We start from the raw sequence: 27488 nt of genomic DNA, 5'->3' as shown, positions 1-27488 counted from the left end.
TGCCAGAATCCTCTTCCTAAAAGACCTGTCTCGTCATAATTCTGCTATGCTTAAAACCTGGTAAGTAAAATCCAGATTCCTTTACATGCATACAGCACTCTTCATAATCTATTTTTGGCCTACCACAATGGGCATTCATTTTTCTGCATTTCATTTTCTTCATCTCTAAGGACTCCTCCAGCGTAAAATTTATGATTGTTGGAGGAATTTCTGATACTAATGCAGTAATCTCTTAATAGGTTTAATCTTGTTCAGCGAACGGCACAAGCTTGCACAGCTCTGGCCTTTAATCTCCGTAGGAAGTCTGAGTTCCTTGTGGCGTTAGCTGATTACTCTATTAAATGTTTCGATTCAGGTAAGAAATCCTCCTGTTTATCTTCTGAATATGAGTAGAATTTAGACTGATGCACTGCAAGGAATTTGCCAATCTGTATCATCTGAGGGGGTAGTCCCCACAAGACAGCACTCACTTCAGACATTAGCAACAAGTTTGGGGGTCCCGGGACCACCCTCACGTCAAATCAGCTGGCTACAAATTCAGGGTTCCCCACAGCTACCTTTGGGTTTGATATTCACTAGAATGACTCAACAGAACTCAGGAACACACTGCACTTATGATAATAGTTTAATGCAGCGGAAAGATATAAATTAGAACCAGCCAAAGGTAGGACACACAGGGTAGAAAGTGGGAGGCTCCCAAAGGAGAAGCTGCGGTTATCCCTACGGACATAGTCCCCTCCCAGCATCAATATGTGGCCCTCCACACTGAGTATTGCCAAACCAAACATATACCTAAGCTTTGATGTCCAGGACTTTTATTGAGGCTCCGTTATGCAGATTTATGACCAATTGGGTTATTGCCCACCTGTTTGAACTCAAATTTCCAGCCTTCCTCCTCTCTCTGGAGGTTGGGCGGATATCACGTGGCTGAACGCCCTAACTTTCTAGTCACTCACATAATTGATCTTTCCCGCATGGCCAGCCCAGTCTCTGAGGTTCTCTTTTTAGATAAGCCATCGGGTGTTGTCTTAGGGACCTGCCGTGAATAACAGAGACACCCTATCACTGGGGCAATTTAAGGGATTTATAGATTGTCTCCCAGGAACCTAGACAAAGGCCATACCTCTCTTTGAAGCTCCAATTCCTTACTATGTAGGTACAAGAATAATAACTTTCTTAATATAACCTATGTGTTTTATACTACATTGTGTATTTTTAGAACATTTAGAATTCTGTAAACTGAACCTCTTATTAAGAGAAAAGATATCTCAACTGTATTGTTTTTTTCTTGATAGAAGGACACCTGGGTGGCTCGGTTGAGTGTCCAACTTGGGCTCAGGTCATGATCTTGCGGTTCGGAATTTCCGGATCGGTCTCTTTACTGTCAGCACAGAGCCCTCTTTGTATCCTTTGTACTCCCTTATCTCTGCCCCTCCCCGACTCATGCTCTCTCTCTCAAAAATAAATAAACATTAAAAAAGTAAATAAAGTAATTGATAGAATATTTTAAAAGATAGTAATAACAACAATAATAACAGCGATAATTAACACTTATATAGTGTTTACTCTTTGCCAGGTACTCTTCTATGACTTTATACATGTTAATTTTAATCATCATAAAACCCACAGACATCGATATTGTTAACTCCATTTACAGATGAGGAAGCTGAGGCACAGAAGTAACTTAACCAAGGTCTCTCACGGCTTGTAAGCAGTGGAGCCAGAATTCCTAACCTGGAAGCCTAGCTCCAGGGTCCCTGCTCTGAATCACTACTACACTCTCACTGTGCACGTGCGAAGACAAACCAGTCGTCCTTCAGTGATGCCCAGACACAGTCTGTGTTTGTACAGCAGGGACTTCTCTTTCTAGTCTGTTTTCTCTGCATATGCCTCTTTTCCGTTCTAACAAATATATGATCCTATCTATACTGTTGTGTGGAGTCATTTCCTTTACTTCATTAAAAATATTCATACAGAATCTTAAAATCAGTACAGAATATTCTACTCTACAGATGTTTGCAGCACCATAATTATTAAACCTGTTACCTGTCAGTGGCCTTTAAAGTGTCTCCAATTTTTGGTGTTAAAAAAACACTACTGTCACAGAAGTTCTAAAAAACCAAATGTTTATACTCATCTGTGATTGCTTCCCTTGGATTCCACCCATTCTCTTCTTCTCTCTTAGTTCCATCTGTTTACAATCTGTTCTGTCTGTTGAACCCCCCACCCCTACCAATGAAGCCCCTTCTTTAAGATGTTTTCTCCACCTCCCCAGCTACCTCCCTCTTCACTGCTAAATCTTGCTTCTTCACGGCACCCATTGGTGGATTCTGCTTTTTGCTTTCCCCACTCCATGCTGTTGAGACTTCTCTAAGGCCATTAGTAACCTCTGATTGTTTAAATGTTTTATTTATTTTGAGAGAGGGGGAGAGTGTGTGCGTGCACGAGTGGGAAAGGGGCAGAAAAAGAGGAAGAGAAAGAATCCGAAGCCGGCTCCACACTCAGCAAAGAGCCTGACATAGGGCTCGATCCCACGGCCCTGGGATCATGACCTGAGCCAAAACCAAGAGTTGGATGCTTACCTGACTGAGCCACCCAGGTGCCCCAGTAACCTCTGTTTGTTTAAGCTGTCTTTATACTTTTCACCCTACCCCTCAGTAGCATTTAACACTTTGCTTTACATTAAGACCTTAGTTTTCATACTCTTCTCTCTCTTGGTTTTCCTCCTACCATTCTGACTGCTTCTCAGTGGTCTTTCCTGTGTTCTTTCAGTGGTCCCTAGACTTAGGGAGTTTTTACCCAATTAAAAAGAAAGTAGAGGAACAACAACCCACATGGGTTGTCAACTTTTAATTTTACCGACATAGGAAAAAACGATAGAACTTCATTTCATAAAACGAGAGATTGTTTTTAACATAAAGAAACTTAGAAGGATAGAATGCTAGATTAAAAGGTAGTACTTTCAGTTTAGCTTTATGAAAAACTCATGTCATTGTCCTTATTTTTCTCATTTCACTGAAGACCAATGAAAAATTGATCATTAACTAATGCCAGACTTCAGACCGGTGTTTGGAAACTACTACTCTCTCCCCAAGGGTTTCTCTGTTCCTCTGTTCCTCTGTTCCTCTGTTTTCAGTTTTGACCTACTTTGTGTCTTAATGCTTCCCAGATTTACATCTTGCTTTCTGATTATTCTCCTCAGTTTCATCTTTCTGAAAGAAAAAATTCTGTTCATAACAGTAAAACATGTTCACCACAGCAAACTGGAAACACAGGAAAATGTAAGAGAGAACATAAAAATCACTTATAATTCTATGACCCAGTGATAATTGTAATGAAGTTTTTGGTATTTTCTCTGCCGGGCTGTTTTCTGTGCTTCTCTCACATGCACACACGCACCTCAGGATCCATTTTAAAAATCAAATTCATGATCTCGTCTTCCCACACTGCTAAATCTGTTTCTCCTTATGTGTTTCTTAAATCAGCTAATAGTATCGCCATCTAGTTATATAACTCAACTAGCACCGTTGAAGTCTTAACTCGTCTTTTATTTCAATACATCTAGTTGATCACAAAGCCCTTTGAATTTCTCCTTCATAACTCTTGACTTTCTTCCTTTCTCCATTGCCACATTTGTATTTTAAACCTTCCTTATCGCCTCCTCAGATTATTATAGCAGCAGATAAATTAGTTGTCTAGTCTCTTCCTTCTTTCCACTGTATCTCTCATGTGTCTTCAGAGTGCTCTCTCTGAAATACACAACAGATATGATACTCTTCTGTGTAAAACTATTACAAGAGAAAGCCCAAACTCCCTACCACCACATCTAAAGCTGTTCTTAAACTCTTTTTCATTTGGCCTCATCTCCTCACATGTCCATGACGTTTGCGTTACTAACCTGTTCCATTGTGCATTTTATCAACTGGCCAGCTTCCATTGTTGTAGGTGTTAACGAAGATGTCTCGTATAAATACCTAGCTATCAGTTGAATCAGTCCTTGGATGATACATAGTGTTTTCCCTGTATGACTCTTACTTTTTACCACAGTTACCAAGGAGCTAGTTAGCTGGATGAGAGGACACGAATCATCAGTATTTTCGATCTCTGTGCACGCATCAGGGAGATATGCCATCACTACTTCTTCTGATACGGCACAGCTGTGGGACTTGGACACCTTTCAGAGAAAAAGAAAGCTGAATATTCTACAGTCTGTGGGAATACAGAAGGTCAGTGAGTGCGGGGCACATCTTGGTCTGTTGTGCTTCTCTGACTCGTTTCTCGGTTAGCAGGATTTATAGATGACGTGAGAGTAACGATGTACTTTGTCCCACATAGCTGTGTTCTTATAACTCAGCAATAACTGAAGCAGAGTGGCCCATGCGATGAAAGATGTTGCTTGTGGCTACAATTTCTAACTTACTGGGTTTTTGTTTTTGAAAAAGTTCAAACACGGAGCAGATTTGTAAGAATTTCACAGTGAATACATGTACGAACACCATGTAGATTCTACTGTTAACATGTTCCTATACTATCCTGTACTGTACTTTCGTTATTACGTTATTATGTTGTTATAACACCGTATTAAGGTTCTATCCATCTTTCTGTCCCACTGTTCATTCTTTTCTTGCTTTTCATTTTAAATACATTTCATGTATTTGCCTGTAAATACTTAAGACTGAATTTAATTGACTATGGCTCAGTATCTGTTGATGTGAAACTTACATATAATGAAATGCACAGATGTTTGTATTCATTTGTTAAGTTTTGTCAAATACATATACCTTTGTAACCTGTGCAATCCTATTATTACCATCATCCCAGAAAGTTCCCATATATCCCTTCCCGGGTAAGCACTATTCTAATGTTTTTTTTACCGTAGATTAGTTTTGTCTGTTCTAAAATTTCAAATAAGGGGCGCCTGGATGACTCAGTTGAGCGTCCGACTCTTGATTTCTGCTCAGGTCATGACCCCCAGGGTTGTGGGATCAAGCCCTGCCATCAGTCTCCATGCTGAGCGTGGAGCCTGCTTGAGATTCTCTGTGTCTCCCTCTGTTCCTCTCCCCTGCTCATGCTCTCTCTCTCTCTCTCTAAAAAATAATAAAATAAAATTTCAAATAAATACAACCAGTCACTGTTGGTATGTATGAAGCTTTTCTTCTTCAGCATGATTTTGAGATTCACCCATGTTGTTGTATGTACCAGCAGTTCATTCCTGTTTATGTATTTACTTATTTATTTTTAGTGTATTTATTTATTTGGGGAGAGAGGGCAGAGCACATGCAGGGCAGGTGCAGAGAGAGGGAGAGAGAGAATTTCCAAGCAGGCTCTAAGCTGTCAGCTCAGAGTCCAATGTGAGGCTCAATCCCACGAACCGTGAGATCATGACTTGAGCTGAAATCAAGAGTTGGACGCTCAACCGACTGAGCCACCCAGGTGCCCCATTCCTTTTTATTGTTGATCAGTATTCCTTTCTATGCATAAATCACTTTTTAAAAGAATATCCAGTTCTTTTGCTTTTATGGCTTAATTTTTTTCCCCCATTTGATTAGCTAAATACTATTTTCAAGATTGTCTGAGTCTCCTATGTGATTGCTTTAGGTTATATTATATGTACAATATTGCTTTTAATTTCTTGGTCATTAACATGAACAGCTAGCAGGGCATGTCAACCAGAAATTTATTTTGTAGTCTCCCTGGACATGTCAGAGTTCTTTAGACTGCCTTTAATAATTAAAAAAAGATAAAAGTTGGGGCGCCTGGGTGGCGCAGTCGGTTAAGCGTCCGACTTCAGCCAGGTCACGATCTTGCGGTCCGTGAGTTCGAGCCCCGCGTCAGGCTCTGGGCTGATGGCTCGGAGCCTGGAGCCTGTTTCCGATTCTGTGTCTCCCTCTCTCTCTGCCCCTCCCCCGTTCATGCTCTGTCTCTGTCCCAAAAATAAATAAAAAACGTTGAAAAAAAAAAATTAAAAATAAATAAATAAATAAATAAAGATAAAAGTTGTAGCCAGCTTATTCATCAGGGATTTAGGCCAAATATCTTAGTAGGTCTTTTCTTGTTTAATTGCTTTAGTGCTTAACTTGAATTTTAAATTCTAAAGAAGAGTGCCTTGGAATCGAACCCACAGTGGAAACAGTTATGAAACAATGACACAAAAACCATCTGTTCTTTTTACCATGAAATTAAAACTAGTAGATGCTGGATAGTTGCCAATTCTAACCTTGCATTGTCATTTAGATATTTTAGTTTAACAGATAGGACTCCAAAAGTTAGTGATAGGAGAATAAGATTTAGAAAACATGTGTATACTATGCAGTATGCATGTAAGTATTGTTCTAAAATAATAGGACATTATAGTCTATATGTTACCTGCAAACGTTTTCTCAAAGGACCAGATAGTAAATATTTTTGATTCTGCAGACCAAGAGCAAAATTGAAGATATTATGTATATATTTACATGACTGTCTACAGTGAAATAATTTTAAAAAGGTAAAAAAGAAACATTCTTAGGTCCAAAACAAGAACCGAAGGAGGGCCCGATTGTTGCCACTCCGGCTTATTCTGTTGAAAACAGGAAGTAGTTGTAAGCTAATCTTAAAGTAAAACTTTTAGGGGCACCCGGGTGGCTCAGCTGGTTAAGCGTCTACTCTTGGTTTCCGTTCAGGTCATGATCTCATGGTTCGTGAGTTCGAGCCCCACATCAGGCTCTGTGCTGACAGCGCAGAACCTGCTTGGGATTCATTCTCTCTCTCTCTCTCTCTCTCTCTCTCTTTCTCTCTTTCTGCCTCTCCCCTGCTCTTTCACTCACTCTCAAAATAAGTAAATAAATTAAGAAAAAAAAAGTAAAACTTTTATTCTTACCAAGTGTTTACTAAGTCTATGTATTTATTCCAGTTTCTGATTCTGTATTTCAAATAGAACAACTTTTGGGGTGCCTGGGTGTCTCAGTCAGTTAAGCTTCCAACTCTTGATTTCGGCTCAGGTCATGATCTCATGGTCATGAGGCCAAGCCCCGCGTCAGGCTCTGTGCTGGGCGTGGAGCCTGCTTAAGATTGTCTTAGGAGTGCATGTGTGCTCTCCCTCTCTCAAAAGTAAATAAATAAGTAGAACTTTTGTGGCTTTTTTTTTGGTGATACATGGTGACAGATGATGCTGTGAGTTTCATTTTATGATGCCCTTTTTTTTTTCTTAATGTTTGTCTTTGAGAGAGAGAGAGAGAAAGAGAGAGAGAAAAAGAGAGAGAGAGAAGAGCATGTGAGCAGGTCAGAGAGAGGAGATAGAGAGTCCCAAGCAGGCTCCGAGCTGTCATGCAGAGCCCGACTCAAGGCTTGAACCTGCGAACTGTAAGATCATGGCCCAAGCTGAAATCAGGAATTGGACACTCAACTGACTGAGCCACCCAGGCACCCCTCTGATGGCTCTTTTTAATCTAAAATAGCCTTCTGCCATTTTCGTCCTATGACATTATTATTATTTATTTGTTTAAAAATTTTTTTTTCATGTTTATTTATTTTTGAAGGAGAGAGAAACAGCATGAGCAGGGGAGGAGGAGGGGCAGAGAGAGTGGGAGGCACAGAATTCAAAGCATGCTCCAGGCTCCAAGCTGTCAGCACAGAGCCCGACACAGGGCTCGAACTCCCCAACTGCGAAGTCATGACCTGAGCCGAAGTCGGATGCTTAACCGACTGAGCCACCCAGGTGCCCCGATTTATTTATTTATTTTAACGTTTATTTATTTTTGAGAGACGGAGACAGAGTGCAAGCTGGGGAGGGGCAGAGAGAGAGGGAGACACAGAATCCCAAGCAGGCTTCAGGCTCTGAGCAGTCCACACAGAGCCTGATGCGGTGCTTGAACCCCTGGACCATGAGATCATGACCTGAGCCGAAGTCGGACGCTCAACCGACTGAGCCACCCAGACACCTCTCATTTATTTATTTTGAGAGCAACCAGGACAGCTGTCCTGGAAAATGCCCCAAATTCTGGATTTGTTCTCACTCTTCTTCATTATTTCATTTAATTTATTCTCTCATTTGTATTTCTTGTAAGCTAAAGGCTTGACTAGATTCATGTTCAGCATTTTCAATGAGCCGAGCCACTAACCTTACGAGTAGGATGCAAACAGTAGCAGCATTCGCTTTAGTGTTGGCTTCAGGAGGGAGGGGGATGGTGCACACAGAGCACAGTACAAGTCAGCTGCAGCTGCTGCTGTTTCTGTTGTCTGTTATTCTTACCCGTTATCTGGTTCTGTTACGGGATTATCTCAGTCCAGTCAGATGCCTGTTTAAAAAGCCGCAAGGGGGGCGCCTGGGTGGCGCAGTCGGTTAAGCGTCCGACTTCAGCCAGGTCACAATCTCGCGGTCCGTGAGTTCGAGCCCCGCGTCAGGCTCTGGGCTGATGGCTCAGAGCCTGGAGCCTGTTTCCGATTCTGTGTCTCCCTCTCTCTCTGCCCCTCCCCCGTTCATGCTCTGTCTCTCTCTGTCCCAAAAATAAATAAACGTTGAAAAAAAAAATTAAAAAAAAAAAAAAAAAAGCCGCAAGATAACTGTGTTGTATTTCTTTCGAACTACATGAAATGGATGAACGATACCTCATCAGCAATTCAGAAACCCGAAACTTTTTAAATAACTTACTTGGCGACAAAATCCGATCTTGCCTAAATTCATTTGGCAGCAAAATCTGAACTGAATTGACATGAGGCTGAAATATTAATATGTTTGAGTATGGAGTATTGCCCCAGGTCACCCAGGGGTTCCACACGTAATGTTACAAAATACGCATCATATTACCTTTCTTAAAGTGGAAGTAATTCTGAATTCTGGAACATATCTGGCACCAAGGGTTTCAGATAAATAACCGTGGACCTTTGATTTCAAAATGTTTTTAAAGAACCTGTCGTTCTGGGGCACCCAGGTGGCTCCATCAGTTGAGCGTCCAACTCTTGGTTTCGGTTTGGGTCACGATCTAACGGTTCGTGGGTTCGAACCTCTGCTGTCAGTACAGAGCCCACTTGGGATTCTCTCTGCCTTTCTCTCTCTCTCTCTGCCCCTCCCCCGCTAGCTCTCTCTGTCTCTCAAAATAAGTAAATAAACTTCAAAATAAATAAATAAGTAGATAGATAGATAGATAGATAGATAGAACGAACCTGTCACTCCAACATCTCTCCACTGGGTTTTTGTACCTGGCAATAGCAGTAATCAATACCAATAACAATAGATAACCCATTGTTGAGTATTCACTGTGTACCTTACACTTCATTTAGTTATTTTTAAACTTAAGTAATTCTAAAAGTAGATATCATTCTCATTTTACAAATGGGGAATCGGAAGTTCAGAAACACGAAGTAATGTGCCCTGGGTCACATAGCTTACCAAAGACACGTGGTTTGACTGTAGGCCCGTCTTACCCCAAAGTCATTCCAGGATACCATACTGCCTCTCAGGTAAGCCAGTCATACCTCTTCCTATTAGTAGATTTTGATTATTTTGTTGATGTTTGAGGTAGAATATTTAAATTAAATATTTAGTTTGGGATTTTTGAATAAATCCTAGGATTTCTGATTACTGTGGTTCAGTATATGTCAGTGAAGGTTTTCTGATGGATGTAAGAAAACATTTGACAAAGAATGTGTTGCCAAACTTAATTCACTTTTTGTGCACAGTTGGCGCTTGCTAGATTTTTGATTTAATTGTACATTTGCTCTTATTACCATCCTGAACTCTTAACTTTCAAAAGAGCTCACAGGCCTCTCAAAAGTGAGCTGGACGTGGGTTCGAGCCCCACGTCGGGCTCTGTGCTGACAGCTTGGAGCCCAGAGCCCGCTTTGGATTCTGTGTCTCCTTCTCTCTCTGTTCATCGTCCCCCCACCTCCCCCCCGCCCTGCCACTCGCACTCTCTCTCCCTCTCTCTCTCAAAAATAAATAAACATTAAAAAAATTTTTTTAATTCAAAAGTGAGTTGGAAAGCCTGGATTTTCCTATTTTACAAGGAAAACTGCAGCCCCGCCCTGATGCCCAACCCTCCAAAAAGTATGTTTTGCTAGTGCTTTTGAAGTTTTTTCTAAGCTTTTTATGATTGTCAAGACATGACACTATCTAAATAATGACATGATTCATTAGGAACAATTTTATAATCATTAAAATCTGGCAATTAAAATCACAAATCTAGTAATGAATAATCATGTAGGCAATAATCTATCACAGCTCTTCCCCTAAAATAGCAGTTGGTGCTCATTAACTTTAAAGCTTTTGCTTCTCCCAGAAGGAATAAACTTTATTACTTTTCTAGAAAAATATTGCTAATTATAATAAAAATCTTAAGTTACTTTTTTCCACATTGGTTTTGAAATAGCGTCTCAGCCTTCATTACAGATCACAGAGTATTCACTGCACATGCTTTCAGTAAGAACTTCCGGTTATAAATCTTCCTGAATCTGTTGGCAAATGATGTACCAGTGATTGTCTTTGATAAAGTGGGCCAAGGACAAAAGTGAGGGTTGAATCAGGCAAGGGCAGCAATCAAATTAGCATTTTTTATTGTGTCTTATTAGCATTAACACTGAGTAGATTGTTTTAATTAACCAGTATGTCCCATAGTGCACTATGTATGTATGTGTGTAAGGGCTGTGTTTTTTTATCACTATTTATTTTTGAAAAAAGATACTATTTTATGTATATCAGACAGAACAGTTCATGATAACAGCCTTCAACTATTGTTATAAAAATAACAGGTTTCCATTCCCTGAAATTTTTATAGTAATATCATTAACTATTAGAATCATTTCTTAACTGTGTATACATAATAGCTTGGGTGAAAATATAAATTACATGGAAAGTTGCAGAAGTATTTCATATAGGTGCCTTATTGATTTGTTATTTTTGCAACACTGGAAACAGCCACAGTAGATGTGACGTTGATCCTGCTTTTCCCCTGGACCTTTTTGGCCTGCTCCCTCTCATTATTGTGATGACAGCCATATCCTGATTGTAAATACTCAAGAGACGCTCCAATCCAGCGTTAAAAACATTGAGCGCTTCCTCCCCAAAGAATGTAGCATTTCAAGAGAAAATAGGCCTCCCTCTGACACTAGTAAATTCTGAAGGTATGTGACAAATCAGGGGTCAGAAAAGAGACTACAGATTGTCCAAGGGGTTCTGCCTTCTCGGTGAATCCCTGTTCCTGTCCAACACAAGAACAAATCCTATGTTCAAATACAAAGTATTACAATAAGCTTGGATGTAGTTAAGTCTATTCTAGATGGGAATGAAAGAATAAAGAGCTAGAGATGTAGCTAAGGATTAAACCATGGGAAATATCTCAGGCTATTTGAGGAGATGTATTTTGAGAAGATGGACAGGAATATTTTGTTCTTAAGGTATTGGTTTCTTCCATTTTCTTTACTTCTTTCTTTTCCTTCCTTCCCTCCCTCCCTCCCTCCCTTTGTGTGCTTTACACAAATGACACAAAATTTTATTAGAGGCCATTGAAAGTCTTATGAGAAAATGGTGAATTTTAACTAAAATTTTATATTATCAAAATTAAGCAGTGTTGGGGCACCTGGGTGGCTCAGTCCGTTGGGTGTCTGACTTCAGCTTCGGTCATGATCTCATCATTCATGAGTTCAAGCCCCGTGTCGGGCTCTGACAGCTCAGAGCCTGGAGCCTGCTTTGGATTCTGTGTCTCCATCTCTCTCTTCCCTCTCTCTCTCTCAAAAATAAATAAACAGTAAAGACATTTTTTTTAAAAAGTAAGCATCGTTTAGTGTTTATGTATAGAAACTAGCAAAAAATGGTATTTTCAAATTTGCTATTAAGTTCCATCTCAATTGTCCATTAAATAGTCATGAATAAAATACCATGTTTTTGTTTTCAACTTTTTACTTTTATAAATAATGCTCAACAAACATTTATGTACATTTATCTCAAAGCACTTTGCTGATTTTTTTTCCAAAGGATTAACTTTTAGAAGCCGACTGACTAGTTTAGGAGTGATGTGTATTTTCAAGGCTGTTGAAATGTGTTGTACAATATCTGTAACCAATTTTTATTACCAGCAGCCATGTATAACAGTGCCTGTTTCCTATACTGTCACCAACATTTAGTATTTTTAACATTTATGAGTAGCCAGTATTTCATTGTGTTTATATTAGTATATAGTTTGTAAATAGAATACATATGTTAGCATATGTAGTTTGTGTACATGTATATGTGTGTGTTATTTTTATAGTAAATTTGATACTCATAAAATGCTATCATTGTTTTCATTTCAATCTTTCGTAAGGTTAAATGTTTTAAAATTTTTACTTAGTATTGTATGAATTGCCTAGTTATTTTAGTCCCCTATTTTTTAAGAAACTTTTCCTTTTAGTTTATGATAGTATATGAGATATCAGTATTATCCCATCATATGTTGTAAATGTATTTTTTTTCCAGTTTAAGGAAAAGTAACTTTTTTTTTTTTTAAGGTTTTTTTTTTTTTTTAGGGGCACCTGGGTGGCTCAATCGGATGAGTGCCCAACTTCGGCCCAGGTCATGATCTCATAGCTCATGGGTTCGAACCCTGTGTTGGGCTCTGTGCTGACAGCTTAGAGCCAGGAGCCCACTTTGGATTCTATGTCTCTGTCTCTATCCACCCCTCCCCTGCTTACTCGCTCTCTCGCTCGCTCTCTCAAAAATAAATAAACACTAAAAAAAGAATCTTAAAAACAATTTTTTTCATGTTTATTTATTTTTGAGAGAGAGGCGGGACAGAGGATCCAAAGTGGGCTCTGCACTGAGAGCACTGCGTGGGGCTCGAACTCATGAATGGTGATATCATGACCTGAGCCGAAGCCAGACGCTTAACCAACTGAGCCCCCCAGGCACCCCAAGAAAAAGTAACTTTTTAAAAGAAAAATTGACTGCTTGTATTACTTTATTTTATCTTATTTTTACAGAGAGAGAGAGCATGCAGGAGGGAAAGAGGGGGAGAGAGAGAGAAAGAAGCTTAAGCAGGCTTCACACTCAGTGTGGAGCCAGACACGGGGCTCGGTCCCACAACCCTGGGATTATGAACTGAACAGAATTCAAGAGTCGGATGCTCAACTGACTGAGCCACCCAGAAGCCCCGACAACTTGGATAGTTTTATTTTTTTTAATTTTTTTTAAACGTTTTATTTATTCTTGAGACAGAGAGAGACAGAGCACGAACAGGGCAGGGGCAGAGAGAGAGGGAGACACAGAATCGGAAGCAGGCTCCAGGCTCTGAGCCGTCAGCACAGAGCCCGACGCGCGGCTCGAACTCATGGAACCGCGAGATCGTGACCTGAGCTGAAGTCGGACGCTTAACCGACTGAGCCACCCAGGTGCCCCAACCTGGATAATTTTAAATTTAAAGAGGGCTATGGGCTATATGATCATTATGTGAACAACAATTGTTTTTCTCCTTCTTTAGGTTTTCTTTTTACCATTAAGTAATACCATCCTCAGCTGTTTTAAAGATAATTCCATCTTCGCCTGGGAATGTGATACTCTTTCTTGCAAATATCAACTGCCAGCTCCACCTGAAAGCTCTAGTGTATTATACAAAGTGTTTGCCGTGACCAGGTAATGTGCATTTTACCTTTTTATTAAGTTTTTGGGAGTTTTTTTTGTTTGTTTTTTTGTTTTCGTAATCTCTACACCCAACATGGAGCTCAAACTCATGACCCTGAAATAAAGAGTCACACGCTCCTTTGACTTAGCTCCTCCTCCCCCACAACACTGAGAATTTTTAAGAAATCTAGCTTCCAGTAAAATTTTACAAATTTTCATTCCCGTTTTCATTATCTTACGGTCATATGAGAAAAGTTTCCTTCAAACTGACATATGATCTGTAAAACTTTTTACTGTATTGTGGCAAATTTCAAATCTACAGAAAAATATAAAAATACATGAAGCCCTAATTAGAGTATTCTTTTTATATTTTTTATTTAAAAAAAATTTTTTTTAATGTATGTTTATTTTTGAGAGAGAGAGAGACAGAGCACGAGTGGGGAAGGGACAGAGAGAGAGGGAAACACAGAATCCGAAGCAGGCTCCAGGCTCTGAGCTGTCAGCACAGAGTCTGACGCAGGGCTTGAACTCACAGACTGTGAGATCATGACCTGAGCCAAAGTCAGACGCTTAACCGACTGAGCCACCCAGGTGCCCCCCTAACTAGAGTATTCTTATTAGTTGTAATAATCAACTAATAGCCACCTCTATTTTATCTGTAACTCCACCTATTACTGCCTCCTGCTACCTACCTCGTTGCCTTAAAGCAAAGCCCATGTATATCATTTTATCCGTAAGTATTCCAGTGTGTATCTCTAAAGGAAAGAGTCCTTTTCGAACATAACCATAGTACTATTACCACTTTTCTCCCCCAAGTTTTTATTTAAATTTCTGTTAGTTAACCTATTACCACACTTTTAAAAATGAATAATTTCTTAATAGTCTCACGTATCTAATCTTTGTTCAAATCAGGAATCAAGGTTCACACAGTGTCTTGGTTAATATATCCCTTTTTAAATTTTTTCTTTGCAGCTTATTTAAGGAACTGGTCATTTGTCCTATAGCATTCTCTGTATTTCCAGATTTGCTTTTTGCATCCCTGTGGTGGTGTTTTAATGTGACCCTCTCTCATCTGTATTTCCTGTAAACTGCTTACACCTTTATTTTTTGTAAATTGGAGGCTTGGTCTGATTCAGGCTTGACTTGGGGGCAAGAAGCATGATAGGTGGTTTGTGTACTTTCATCAGGAGGAACGTTTCTCTTGTGATATTAGTGGCCATCGATGGTCATGACCTAGATCCAGTATTGCATTTAAGGTTAGCAAAATGGTGCTATGCTCATTCTGTCATTCCTTCTTCCCTTATTAACCAGAATCTTTCTAAAGAAAAAACTTCCTCTCATTAACTCTCTGGTTACTTTATAGGTTTTTTTTTTTTTTTTTTTAACTTTTTTTTTCAACGTTTATTTATTTTTGGGACAGAGAGAGACAGAGCATGAACGGGGGAGGAGCAGAGAGAGAGGGAGACACAGAATCGGAAACAGGCTCCAGGCTCTGAGCCATCAGCCCAGAGCCTGACGCGGGGCTCGAACTCACAGACCGTGAGATCGTGACCTGGCTGAAGTTGGATGCTTAACCGACTGCACCACCCAGGCGCCCCATATAGGTTTTAATGAAATGCAGGATAAATGCTTAATTTCCCTTCTTTTAAAAAAAATTGTTATGAAAAATAATGAATTGTTCATTGGCATCTTCCCAGGGTAGCCAGTGAAGGCTTTTGCCCTTAATCTTTGTGAATGAATGGATTTAAATAGTCGACGTGATCTAATCCATTAACATTACTCTTAGTGATGCTGCAGTTCTCTCATTGTTGACCACTGGGATCCTCTTCAAGTTGGCTTTGAACCCTTTTTTTTTTTTTTTTTAATTTTTTTTTTCAACGTTTATTTATTTTTGGGATAGAGAGAGACAGAGCATGAATGGGGGAGGGGCAGAGAGAGAGGGAGACACAGAATCGGAAGCAGGCTCCAGGCCATCAGCCCAGAGCCTGACGCGGGGCTTGAACTCACGGACCGCGAGATCGTGACCTGGCTGAAGTCGGACGCTTAACCGACTGCGCCACCCAGGCGCCCCATGAACCCTTTTGATACAACTGCAGTTGTTTGTTTTGAAAGCTCTCATTGTTTCTAATCTAACAAAATGTTCCAGGCTTATCTTGTATATTTTCTGTCCCAAACCTGGTATCAGCCACTTTTCTAAAGAGCCTGGGTTTGTTTTTTGTTTTTTTCTTAAGTTTATTTATTTATTTTGAGAGAGAGCATGAGCAGGGGAGTGGGGGGGCGGGGAGGAGGGAGGGAGGGAGAGAGAATCCAAAGCCAGCTCTGGGCTGTGAGTGCAGAGCCCCATGTGGGGCTCGATCCCACAAACCATGAGATGATGACCTGTGCTGAAATCGAGTCCAACCCCTAACCCACAGAGCCACCCAGGTGCCCCAAACCTGGTTTCATTTGTGTGGGTAATGATATTTCAAGACCCAATCTGGATGCTAGGGGACACTCCTTGTGACTGATTTGGTCAATGTCTCTAGGCCTTTTCAGTGGAAAGTGCTAGAAAATACATATTATTTCCTCATTTGCTCTTACCCACTTCTAAGTCATGAGTAAATCCCATCAATTCCACCAAATTATATCTTGGTCTGATCTTTTGTGCATTGCCACAGTATCACCTACCTCCAACTATCCTAGTCTCTTTCAGGTTCCTGTAATAGTCTCCTTATTTGGTCTCAATGTTTCCAATTTCATTTCCTAAAGTCTGTCTCTACATAGCAGATAGAGTGGTCTTTTTAAACCATTAGTCAAATAAGTCAAATCATGTCATTTCCCTGTTGAACTCCCTTGAAAGGCTTTCCCTGATATTTAGAATAAAATCCAAACTTCCCATAATATTCCTGAGACCTCTGTTTTCTGGCCTTTGTCTCCCTCTCCTTTGTCCTATTTCCTTTCCCTAACATGGTTAGGACCACACTTGAGTGAGGCTTCTCACTCTTCCTTAGGTACAACCTTATTCCTTTCTCACACTGTGCACTGCAGTCTGCAATACCGACCAGCATGGAATTCTTCCTCCAAATCATCCCGTGACTGGCTCATTCACATTTTTTTTAATGTTTTTTTAATGTTTATTTTTGAGAGAGCATAAGCAGGAGAGGGGCAGAGAGAGAGCAGGACAGAGGATCCGAAGTGGGCTCTGTGCTCACAGCAGAGAGCCCAATGCAGGGCTCAAACTCATGAACCTTGATCTCATGATCTGAGTCAAAGTCAGACGTTTAACCAGCTGAGCCACCCAGGTGCCCCTGGCTCATTCATTTTTTAGGGAGTAGACCTTTCTCCTTTCCCAGCTCTATAACTCCCATCTCATTGTATAGTTCTTTTTTTTTTTTTTTAATTTTTTTTTTTTTAACGTTTATTTATTTTTTTGGGACAGAGAGAGACAGAGCATGAACGGGGGAGGGGCAGAGAGAGAGGGAGACACAGAATCGGAAACAGGCTCCAGGCTCTGAGCCATCAGCCCAGAGCCCGACGCGGGGCTCGAACTCACGGACCGCGAGATCGTGACCTGGCTGAAGTCGGACGCTTAACCGACTGCGCCACCCAGGCGCCCCTTTTGTATAGTTCTTTATAGAACTTATCAGCTGAGATCAAGTTCATTTATTTGTTTGCCTTCCTCTAGACTGAAAATCCCCAAGAGCAGGAATCTTCCCTGCCTTGTTCACCATTGTGTCCCTGTTGCCTGAAATGATACCTGGCTTGTATTAGACACTACAAGTCCTTGGTGAATGAATGGGCAACAGCCGTGCAAGTTAATACAGCTTGTTCTTTTTGTACCTTTCTAAAAGTAGCTTTCTTTGAGCAGGAAAAAAACTTTGGGCTTCTTGAGTTTTCGTGTAGCAGTGTTGTACCAGTTCAGTATAGTCATGTGTGAAATATACGAAGTTGGAGGGTGTTAACTTTGAGATTATGCTATAAAAGATAAATGTTACTCAGAAATTCTCAATCAAGTCATTGAACAAATATATGTTAAGCTGGTGTCTTAATACAATAGGTAAAAAAATATATGCTATAAACCTGAGCTTTCCTATGTGGTAGCTACTGGGTGCATGAACTACGTCATAAAAATTAAATATGGGGTACCTGGGTGGCTCAATCAGTTAAACCTCTGACTCTTCATCTCGGTTTAGGTCATGATCGCACGGTTTGTGAGATCAAGCCCTACAACTGGCCCTGCACTGACAGCCCAGAGCCTGCTTGGGAGTCTCTCTTTCCGCCCCTCCCCTGCTTGTGCTCTCTCAGTCTCCCTCTCAAAATAAATAAACTTTAAGAAATAAGTAAATAAAATTAAGAATTTATTTCTTCAGAAGCATTAGCTACATTTCAAGTTCTCATTCACATGTGGCCAGTAGTGACCATATTGAGCAGTGTAGATACAGAATATTTCTATCATGTTGGATCATACTGGACATTGCTACCATAAGCAATTCACATTAGGGGTGCCTGGGTGCCTCAGTCGGTTAGGCGTGTGATTTTGGCTCAGGTCATGATCTCACGGTTCGTGAGTTCCAGCCCCAGGTTGGGCTCTGTGCTGACAGCTCAGAGCCTGGAACCTACTTCGGATACTATGTCTCTCTCTTTCTCTCTGTGCCCCCTCCTGCTTACACTGTCTCTCTCTCTCTCTCTCTCTCTCTCTCTCTCTCTCTCAAAAATAAATATTGGGCGCCTGGGTGGCGCAGTCGGTTAAGCGTCCGACTTCAGCCAGGTCACGATCTCGCGGTCCGTGAGTTCGAGCCCCGCGTCAGGCTCTGGGCTGATGGCTCAGAGCCTGGAGCCTGTTTCTGATTCTGTGTCTCCCTCTCTCTCTGCCCCTCCCCCATTCATGCTCTGTCTCTCTCTGTCCCAAAAATAAATAAATGTAAAAAATAATAATAAATAAATAAATAAATATTTAAAAAATTTTAAAAACTATTCACGTAGTCCTAATTTCTCACCTTTTGTTATACAGAGATGGTCGAATCCTGGCTGCTGGGGGTAAATCAAATCACCTTCACTTGTGGTGCTTGGAAGCTAAACAGCTATTTAGAATTATTCAAATGCCTACTAAAGTTCGAGCCATTCGCCATCTAGAATTTCTTCCTGATAGTTTTGATGCTGGTTCTAATCAGGTTAGTAATATAAATAAATGTAGGACATTATACTTTCTGAGAAAGAGCATATCAATTTCTGAACTATATTAATAGCTCTCCTAGTTAACTTGTACCCTCGTTGTTACAAAGACTTGAAATTGCTGATATTGCGAAGAGTCTAAAATTGAAAAAGTTTTAAAATATTAGGTTTTGTGTATTACTGACAATTTAACCTTTTTCTAGAATCTATATGCTTTAAATTTATGTCATACTTTATGACTTACAGGGTGTTTTAACATATTATTTTCTATTTGCACACAGGCATGGAAGGTACTCTCTCCATTACATAGACTGACATTAAAGCTTAGAAACATTAAGGGACTTGTCAACATTCCTATTGATTGTAAGGATTAAAAAGGGGGAGCTAAGATTAAAATTTTTCTCCTTGTACTGTGTTCCACCTACCATAACTGGTTGCCTTAGTTTTATGAAACGTGTTTTCTTTGTATCTTGCCTTAATTTGCAAAGTACTTCCCCCTCTGCACACCATTTAAAAATTTTTTTTCTTTGCTTATGTATTTTATTTTATCTTTTTCTTTTTTTTTTTTAAGTAGGCTCCATGCCCAACATGGGGCTTGAACTCATGACCCTGAGATCAAGTATCACATGCTCTACTGCCTGAACCAGCCAGATGCCCCCACACCATTTTTCTTTTTAATGGTTGAGTAGTTAAACCTTAACGTTCTTATTTTAAATTGACTATTTTGAGTCTTGTACTTTAACAAGTTATATATAACTCATGACCCTGCGATTCAGAGTTGCATGCTCTACTGACTGAGCCAGGTGGCTGCCTCCAACTTAAGTTTTTGAATAGATAATGCATTCCCAAGGTGGAAAACATAAAAAAAAAGACAGTAAAGTAAAATCTCTTCTTTTCCATTTGTCCAGTTATTCTCCATAACTGCTACTGTTATAATAGTCCACTGTTTCTGCCACTTTTTTTTCCTAAAGTTTATTTATTTTGAGAGAGAGAGCAAGCGAGCACAAGCAGGGAGAGAAAGAGACAGAAACCAAACGGGCTCTGCACTGTCCACACAGAGGACGCAGGGCTCAATCTCATGAACTGCCCCTCTGCCATATAAAAAATGCAGCTTTGCACGTTGCTTTTCTTCACTTTTTTTTGTTTTTTTGTTTTTGTTTTCTTCACTTCGCTGCCCTCGAAGATTGTTTATTCTATGTCAGTACAGAGCTTCTTTTTTTTTTTTTTTAACAGCTGCATAGTATTTTATAGGTTTTTAACCAGTCCTTTGTTATTGGGCACCTAACTTGTTTTTAGTCCTTCTTTATTACAAATAACGCTGCACCAGGGTTGCCTGGGGCTGGCTTAGTTGGAAGAGCATGCTACTGTTGGCCTCAGGGTCATGAGTTCAGGCCCCACATTGGGTACAAAGATTGCCTGAGTTAGTGAGTGAGTAAATAAATAGAATAACTGAATAACTTTTTGCATGTCCCATTTCATACATCCTGTCTGTAGGATAAAATCCCAGAGCTGAAGCAGTGGTTCTCAGAATCAGGTACATCTGTAACTTTGAGAGATCTTGCCAAATTGCCCCCCAGAGAGATTGCATCAGCTGTGAATGAGGGGGTTTCCCACAACCTGACCCAACAGAAGAGATTGTCACCTTCAAACCGTCTCCAGCTACTGCCAGACTGTTGTCTTCCATATAACAAGTGACATGAACATTTCATGCAGTCACATGGTGGCACTGCTTACCAGCCAGCGGCACTGGGAAAAGAGCCTGTGCATAGATCAGGCAGTAGAGGAGTTTATTGTGTATTTGCTTATGCTTTTTTAGTACATGTTTTTAATTTTTCAAATTGTGTGACTTCAGACTAAATTTTTCCCCTTAAAAGACTAGTTTCCTTCTTACCCTTCTACTGTCTGTGCAGCCCACAGACTTTCTTTCTTCCCCCAAATGTTTGTTACCACTGCCCAGAGCTGGGTGCATGAGGGACAGATGCCAGTTCTCATCAAGCTGTGGGTGTGGTGAGCGAGAACAAGCCCTCCCCTCCTTGCCTCTGACAACCAGTGTGGGGGTCTAGGTGAAGGCCTGGCTGATCATTTGCCATAGTCTCCCAGCACGGGCACCTTACTGGTTTTGGTCAGAGCCAGGCTTACCTGGACCTGAATAGGGCAAATCTACATGAGCCATAGTTAGGAATTTTGAAATATATGATGGCCCTTTGTGAATATAATCTCTCTGACTGTCCTCCCCTCAAAACAAAAACAACCAAACCCGTGTATAAATACATACATGTGTGTATAGTTTGACTTTCAGAGAGTTGACTTTTTAAAAAATTGATGTATAATTGGCATAAAAGATTAGCTTCATGATGATTCGATATTTTGATTGCGAAATTGCGATATTCTATCATTTCGATTGCGAAATGATCTCTATAAGTCTAGTTAACATCTGAGACATTTGACTTTTTTAAATGTTTTTTATTTATTATGAGAGAGAGACTGAGAGAGAGTGAGTGGGGTAGGGGCAAAGAGAGGGAGAGAGAGAATCCCAAGCAGGCTCCACGCCGTCAGAACAGAGCCTGATTCGGGGCTCGATCCCACAACCACGAGATCATGACCTGAGCCAAAATCAAGAGTTGGATGCTTAACCGACTGAGCCACCCAGGTGCCCCAAGAGACATTTGACTTTTAAATGTGTTTTGGGGGGGCCTGCATGACTCAGTCATTTGAGCATCTGACTCTTGATTTTGGCTCAGGTCATGATCCCGGGTCAGGGGATGGAGCGCCATGTCTAGCTCTGCACTGAGCGTGCAGCCTACTTAAGATTCTCTTTCTCCCTCTGCTTCTCTACCCTGCTTGGGCATTCTCTCTTTCTCTCTTAGGAAGGAAGGCAGGGAGGCAGGGAGGGAGGGAGGGAGGGAGGTTAAAATAAGTATGTTTTTGGAACTCATATATTATTTCTCTCTACTCTTAGGTTCTTGGAGTGCTAAGTCAAGATGGTATCATGAGATTTGTTAATATACAGACTTGCAAACTTCTCTTTGAAATTGGGAGCCTTGATGAAGGAATTAGCTCATCAGTAATTAGCCCACATGGACGGTACATTGCATCCATTATGGAAAATGGAAGTCTGAACATATATTCAGTTCAAGCTCTAACACAAGAAATAAATAAGGTATGTTTTCAAGTAAAGAACATCAAGTTTTTTTAAGATTTAAATGTTGTATCATCAAAAATAAAATCTTTATGCTCCGGTTTTCTAAACTCAGATTATCCTGGATTGCTTATTCATACTTCTGGGTATGTATGTGTGTGTGTGTATGTATACACACACACACACACACACACACATACATACATACATATATACATACATATATACATACATATATGTATACATACATGAATAATGAGGATTGACTCTATACATTTACAAACAGAAAAAAAGACTGGGAAAATACACACTTCAGAATCATCTGAGAAAAGAGACTGATTCTCAACTGTTTGCTTATCTGTATCTTTTTTTTTTTTTTTTTAATTTTTTAAATCCAGATTATCCTGGATTTATAATCCTCATTATTCATGGATTCTTTAAATGTGAACTCGCCACTGCTAAAAATATACTTGCAACTCGAATCCGTACTTGGTGCCTATTCACAGGGATTCGTATGTGCACAGCAGTGCAAACCATGGGCTGCCTGTCATGCAGGCTCCCAGCTGAGGCCAGACAGGGCAGCGCGTGGCCTTCTTACTTCAGCTCCCGTGACAAGTGTCCTTTCCGTGGTCTAGTTAGTGTTGCATTCTTTAGTTTTGTGCTTTTTGTTGTTGATTTTGCTCTTTTAAATGGCCCCCAGACATAATGCTCAAGTGCTGTCTAACATTCCTAAGCATAAGAAGGTTGTGATAAACCTAATTCAGGTACAAGTTATAGTGCTGTTGGCATGAGTTCAATATTAGTGAATCAACAATATAGAAGAAATAAGTGTTTTTAAATGGGCACCTGGGTGGCTCAGTTGGTTGAGCATCTGACTCTGGCTCAGGTCATGATCTCGCAGTTCATGAGTTCAAGCCCCATGTCAGGCTCACTACTGTCAACTTGTCAGCGTGGAGCCCGCTTAGGATCCTCTGTCCCCCTCTCTGTGTCCCTCCCCTGCTTGCGCTCTCCTAAAAATAAATATTTTTTAAAAAGTGTTTCTAAACAGAAACACACACTAAACATAGTTATATGTTGATTGGTTGACATATTGTGATCTCTGGCTCACAGGGACCTAACTATTTCTCCTAGGAGCAATGATTCAGTATTCACTAACGTGGTATTTGCAGCTTCTTTATAGAACAGAACTACCATGAATAGTGAGGATCTACTCTGTGTGTGTGTACGTGTGTGTGTGTGTGTGTGTGTGTACATGTGTGTGCATGCACATGACACGCATACATTTTCTTCAACCATATGGAGTTATACTCTACTGTTCTTGTAAACTTTAAACATTTTAATAACATATTATTTGCTCTTAGAGTTTTCAGCTTAGCTGAACTTTACAAAAGCTAGGGAAATGTTACTAATGGAAGCAGGGAAAGATCTGAGAAAAATCAGAATAAGTCATTGACTTCCTCTCTGGTATTTGTTAAGCATTCAATTAAGATCATATTGACCAGAAAACTAACCTATAATAGAAGTAGGAAATCTTTTTTTTTTTTTTTTTTTTTTTTTTTTTCTTTTTGGACACATTACCAACACCACTAGTGTCTTTATGGCTATTCTAGGCTTACACAAACGCTCCGGTCTGTGGTCCACCCACGTCCCATTCCTTCAAGTCCTGTTTATTGGGCACTGGAGAATTTCCAGTATTATTCTAATAAGTACACTAATTCCTACTTAATGTGTTGAAGTTTGAACACTACTATGGTATGGCAATTCAGGTCACATCTCAGGCGCTAACCTTCAGGAGACTGTATTTCATGGAAGCCCATGGAGTTCAAAAGGAGAAAATGTGGCACTAGAATAACAATGTTAATAAAGATTTGAAAGAATGGGTTGAGGTTAGAGAGAAGATCGTTCAAGGATATTAAAGATGGGCAATATTCAGAAGTGAGACCTTTTCAAATTTTTTTTCTTTTTTTGAGAGAGCACAAGCAAGGGAGAGATGCAGAGAGAGAGGGAGAAAGAATCCTAAGCAGGCTTCAAGCCCAGTGCAAAGCCCAACATGCGGTTTTATCTCATGACTGTGAGATCATGAGCCAAAATCAAGAGTCAGATGTTTAACTGACTGAGCCACCCAGGCACCCCAGAAGTCAGACAGTTTTGTTTTTAAGTTTATTTATTTATTTTGAGAGAGAGAGCACCTAAGCAGGGAAGGGGCAGAGAGAGAGGGAGAGAGAAAGAATCCCAAGCAGGCTCTGTGCTGATAGGTCAAGAGTTCAACGTTTAACCAGCTGAGCCACCCAGGTGCCCCCAGACTATTTTTAATTATATTTCATAGAGAAAAAATTGAAAAATTAAGTCATAGAATAGGTGGCCATTTTACTTTTTTTTTTTTTTAGCAGAGCTGTTGTTACATTTTGTATTATCCTTGTATTCTTTATAGATGTGAATAAATAACAAGGTATCCTAGAAAAATACTATTTAAAAAGCCTTATAGATACAGTGACAACTTTAAAAGTTTCTTATAATAATTTTAGGACAAAAATGCTGTATCTATACATACATGTACATTATTTCATTACCTACTCGACACATTTTACAGTGTTATGTATTCATCATACTGCAGCTGACAATAGGGAAAAATTTTTTGGACACTTACAGTAGGCTGCAGGTTTCAAAAGCAGAAGTCCTAAACGTATGAAGATAAAATGAGAAAAATCTTTGAAACCTCAAAGTGGTCTTTTAGTTGTCTATGTTATAAAAAAGGGTCAAGATGTTTGCTTTATTCTGTTTTTTTCTTTCAGAGATGAGAGGGGAGGAGGTCAAAAAATTTGATTTCCTCAGGGCACCTGGGTAGCTCAGTCAGTTTAGCGTCCGACTCTTGATTTCAGCTCAGGTCATGATTCCAGGGTCATGGGATTGAGCCCTGCATTGGACTCCATGCTGAGAGTGGAACCTACTTAGGATTCCCTCTTTCTCCCCCTCTCCCCTGCTTGTGCGCTCTCTCTCTCTCTCTCTCAGGTAAGTAAGTAAATATTTTTAAAAGTTTGGTTTCCTCTTCAAAGAGATTTCTTGAGGATTCATGATTCATTTTCATTATACATGATCTTGGAAGAACACTGTTCTGGCCTTCATGACAGTTTAAAAGCAAGGTAATGTGTATAAATTGTGTTTTTCTGAAATCTAATGTGTTCATTTGAACATGTGGGGTATTCCCTGTGTTCTTGTTCTCTGTTCTCATATGAAAGGAATTGGCACTTTGGCTTCCAGAAAAACATTTTTAAAATCACAAATCCACCTTGTCTTTAGCAATAATGGCCTCAAGCATTTATTTGTTTTTTTTAAGCTTATTTATTTATTTTGGGAGAGAGAGAGAGAGAGCGCGCGCGCGCAAGCTGAGTGGGGGAGGGGCAGAGAGGCATAGAGAGAGAATCCCAAGCAGGCTCTGCACCATCAGCATAGAGCCCAACGTGGGGCTTGAACTCATGAACCCATGAGACCATGACCTGAGGCAAAACCAAGAGTCAGATGCTTATCTGACAGAGCCGCCCAGGCGCCCTCACCTCAAACATTTAAATGATCTCAGGAAGCTGAGTTATCGTATCTCCTCATTTCCTTTGAACTCAGGGAAGATCTTTTGATTACAAACAGGTATTATTCATAGAGAAACTGTTTCAGTGAATCATTTTCCCTTAAGTAAATTGAAGTTACTGGGGTTTATTTTCCCATAAAAATGAGGGTTTAGAATTTAAGTTGTGCTGTCTGAACTGCCTCGCAAGCTGTGGATGCGGTAGGGGACTAACAGCCATCTCTCTGCAGATTAAAAAATGTAACCAAGGACAGAGAGGCAGGTGTCCCAGGCTTCCAGAGGGAAGTCACTTGACAGCTCCTTCAGAGAAAGTTCACTTGAGCCCGAAGAATATTAGGGTGCTTCTCTCAGCATTCTAGAGGGCCCTGTGTCTAACTGTGGCTTCTCTGCTACAAGTTATCACCAAACTACTAACTTTATCATGCAAAGAACGGACTGATATACTATGATTTAAGGCCAGTTTTCAAGGGATAATTAAATTCTATTTATTGTTGCTATTAATTGTGTATCCTTATTGTGTTCTTCTAAGGAATTTCGCAGAAACTGGATTTGACAACCAGGAAGCATTTCTTGAATATTTTATTTACACTTTTGCTTGAAGAATAAGGATGTATGTTAAGGCACATTATGAAAGTGTTCAAAACATGTCTTGGAAATCCTATGTGAACAGGTCTGTTTTCCAAGGATAGCCACTGGATTTTATTTTTTCCCCCTTTTAGCCACCTCCTCCCTTAGTGAAAGTGATTGAAGATTTGCCTAAGAGTAAACTGAATTCTGGTGGCCTTAAGATGAAAGTCACATCAGGAAGAGTTCAGCGGCCAGCAAAATCAAGGGAAAACAAAATACAAGCCAGAATATTAAAACAAGACCTGACTGGTAATTTTGAAAATAAAGAGGTAAGAATATGTTATAATTATGTTTTTGTTTGTCATGACTCTGCTGGGGACAAGATTTATGATACTTAGGCCATCATCACTCTTCCCTCTCTTAGAAGTTTTTAAGAAAGATATGAAGAGAAGAACTGAATAACTGAAATTATAATGTGCTTTCTAAACTTTTAAGTATACAGTTAGTACATGTTTATGGTTTTTAAAAAAGTCAAACAATACAGGGGCGCCTGGGTGGCTCAGTCAGCTAAGCATCCGACTTCAGTTCCGGTCATGATCTTGTGGTTCACAAGTTGAAGCCCCGCGTCGCGCTCTGTGCTGGCAGCTCAGAGCCTGGAGCCTGCTTCGGATTCTGTGTCTCCCTCTCTCTCTGCCCCTCCCCTGCTCGTGCTCTGTCTCTCTCTCTCTCTCTCAAAAGTAAATAAACATTTAAAAAACATTTTTTTTTAAATAGACTATTACCAGCACCCCCAGAAGACCCCCTTCTTCTCCCCTCCAGACCTTTGCCCCCCTTACCCCAAGGATCGCTACTCTTCTGACTTGTAACACCATAGGTCAGTTCTGCCTTTTTTGTACTTACATAAATCAGGTCATTCAGTTTGTACTCTTTTGCGTCTGGCTTCCTTCATTCAACATTAAGTTCGATTTATGTTTGAGAAATCCGTGTAGTTGTAAATCATTCACTTGTAGCTGTACAAAATTCCATCATGTGAATAAACCATATTTTATCCATTCTGTAGTCAGTAAGCATTCGGGTAGTTTTCTAATTTTTTGTGCTATTAGAAATAGGGCTGCCACTATTCTAGTACATTCTACTACATCTCTGTCTGTGACATAGGACACATTTATGCCGGATATAAACCTAGCAATGGAATTACTGGCTTATTAGCAATGCGCTTATTCATCTGTAGTAAGTTGTCAGTTTTCCCAAGAAGTTGATTGAAACCATGCGTATTCCCACCAAGAGCTCTAGTATTTGAGAACTCCAGTGCTCCATGGTCTCACCAGCACTTGACATTTTTCACATTAATTTTAATAACCCCTTTTTTTCTCTGAGCATTTGAAAATTGTGAAACTCGTGTAAAAAATAAAACGTGTTGTCTACAGGGAAATTCATTAGAGAGCCAGTGCCTGGAGCTTTTAGTGGAGGCTGGCTATGTAGGCATT

At 40.1% G+C, this 27488-nt stretch overlaps 1 protein-coding gene across 10 annotated transcripts in view; it reads left to right on the top strand.

The window, feature by feature from the left end:
* Window positions 1-27488, top strand: part of TBC1D31 (TBC1 domain family member 31) — an 85768-nt gene that overhangs the window by 18806 nt on the left and 39474 nt on the right. For 8 of the 10 annotated variants that reach the window (XM_086695451.1, XM_086695447.1, XM_086695449.1 and 5 more), the window contains exons 3-8: window positions 240-355; window positions 4048-4226; window positions 13428-13579; window positions 18558-18717; window positions 21678-21878; window positions 26154-26330. In XM_086695451.1, coding sequence (XP_086551577.1) covers window positions 240-355; window positions 4048-4226; window positions 13428-13579; window positions 18558-18717; window positions 21678-21878; window positions 26154-26330 — 985 coding nt within the window. The remainder of the gene's footprint in view (window positions 1-239; window positions 356-4047; window positions 4227-13427; window positions 13580-18557; window positions 18718-21677; window positions 21879-26153; window positions 26331-27488) is intronic. The other 2 variants (XM_086695454.1, XM_086695453.1) reach the window with 1 other exon arrangement.

The sequence above is a fragment of the Puma concolor genome, chromosome F2, assembly GCF_028749965.1.
Source record: "Puma concolor isolate L17-30 chromosome F2, mPumCon1.1.hap2, whole genome shotgun sequence".
Taxonomy (NCBI): domain Eukaryota; kingdom Metazoa; phylum Chordata; class Mammalia; order Carnivora; family Felidae; genus Puma; species Puma concolor.
The sequence above is the reverse complement of the archived record's forward strand: the minus strand, read 5'-3'. Positions and strand labels throughout refer to the sequence as shown.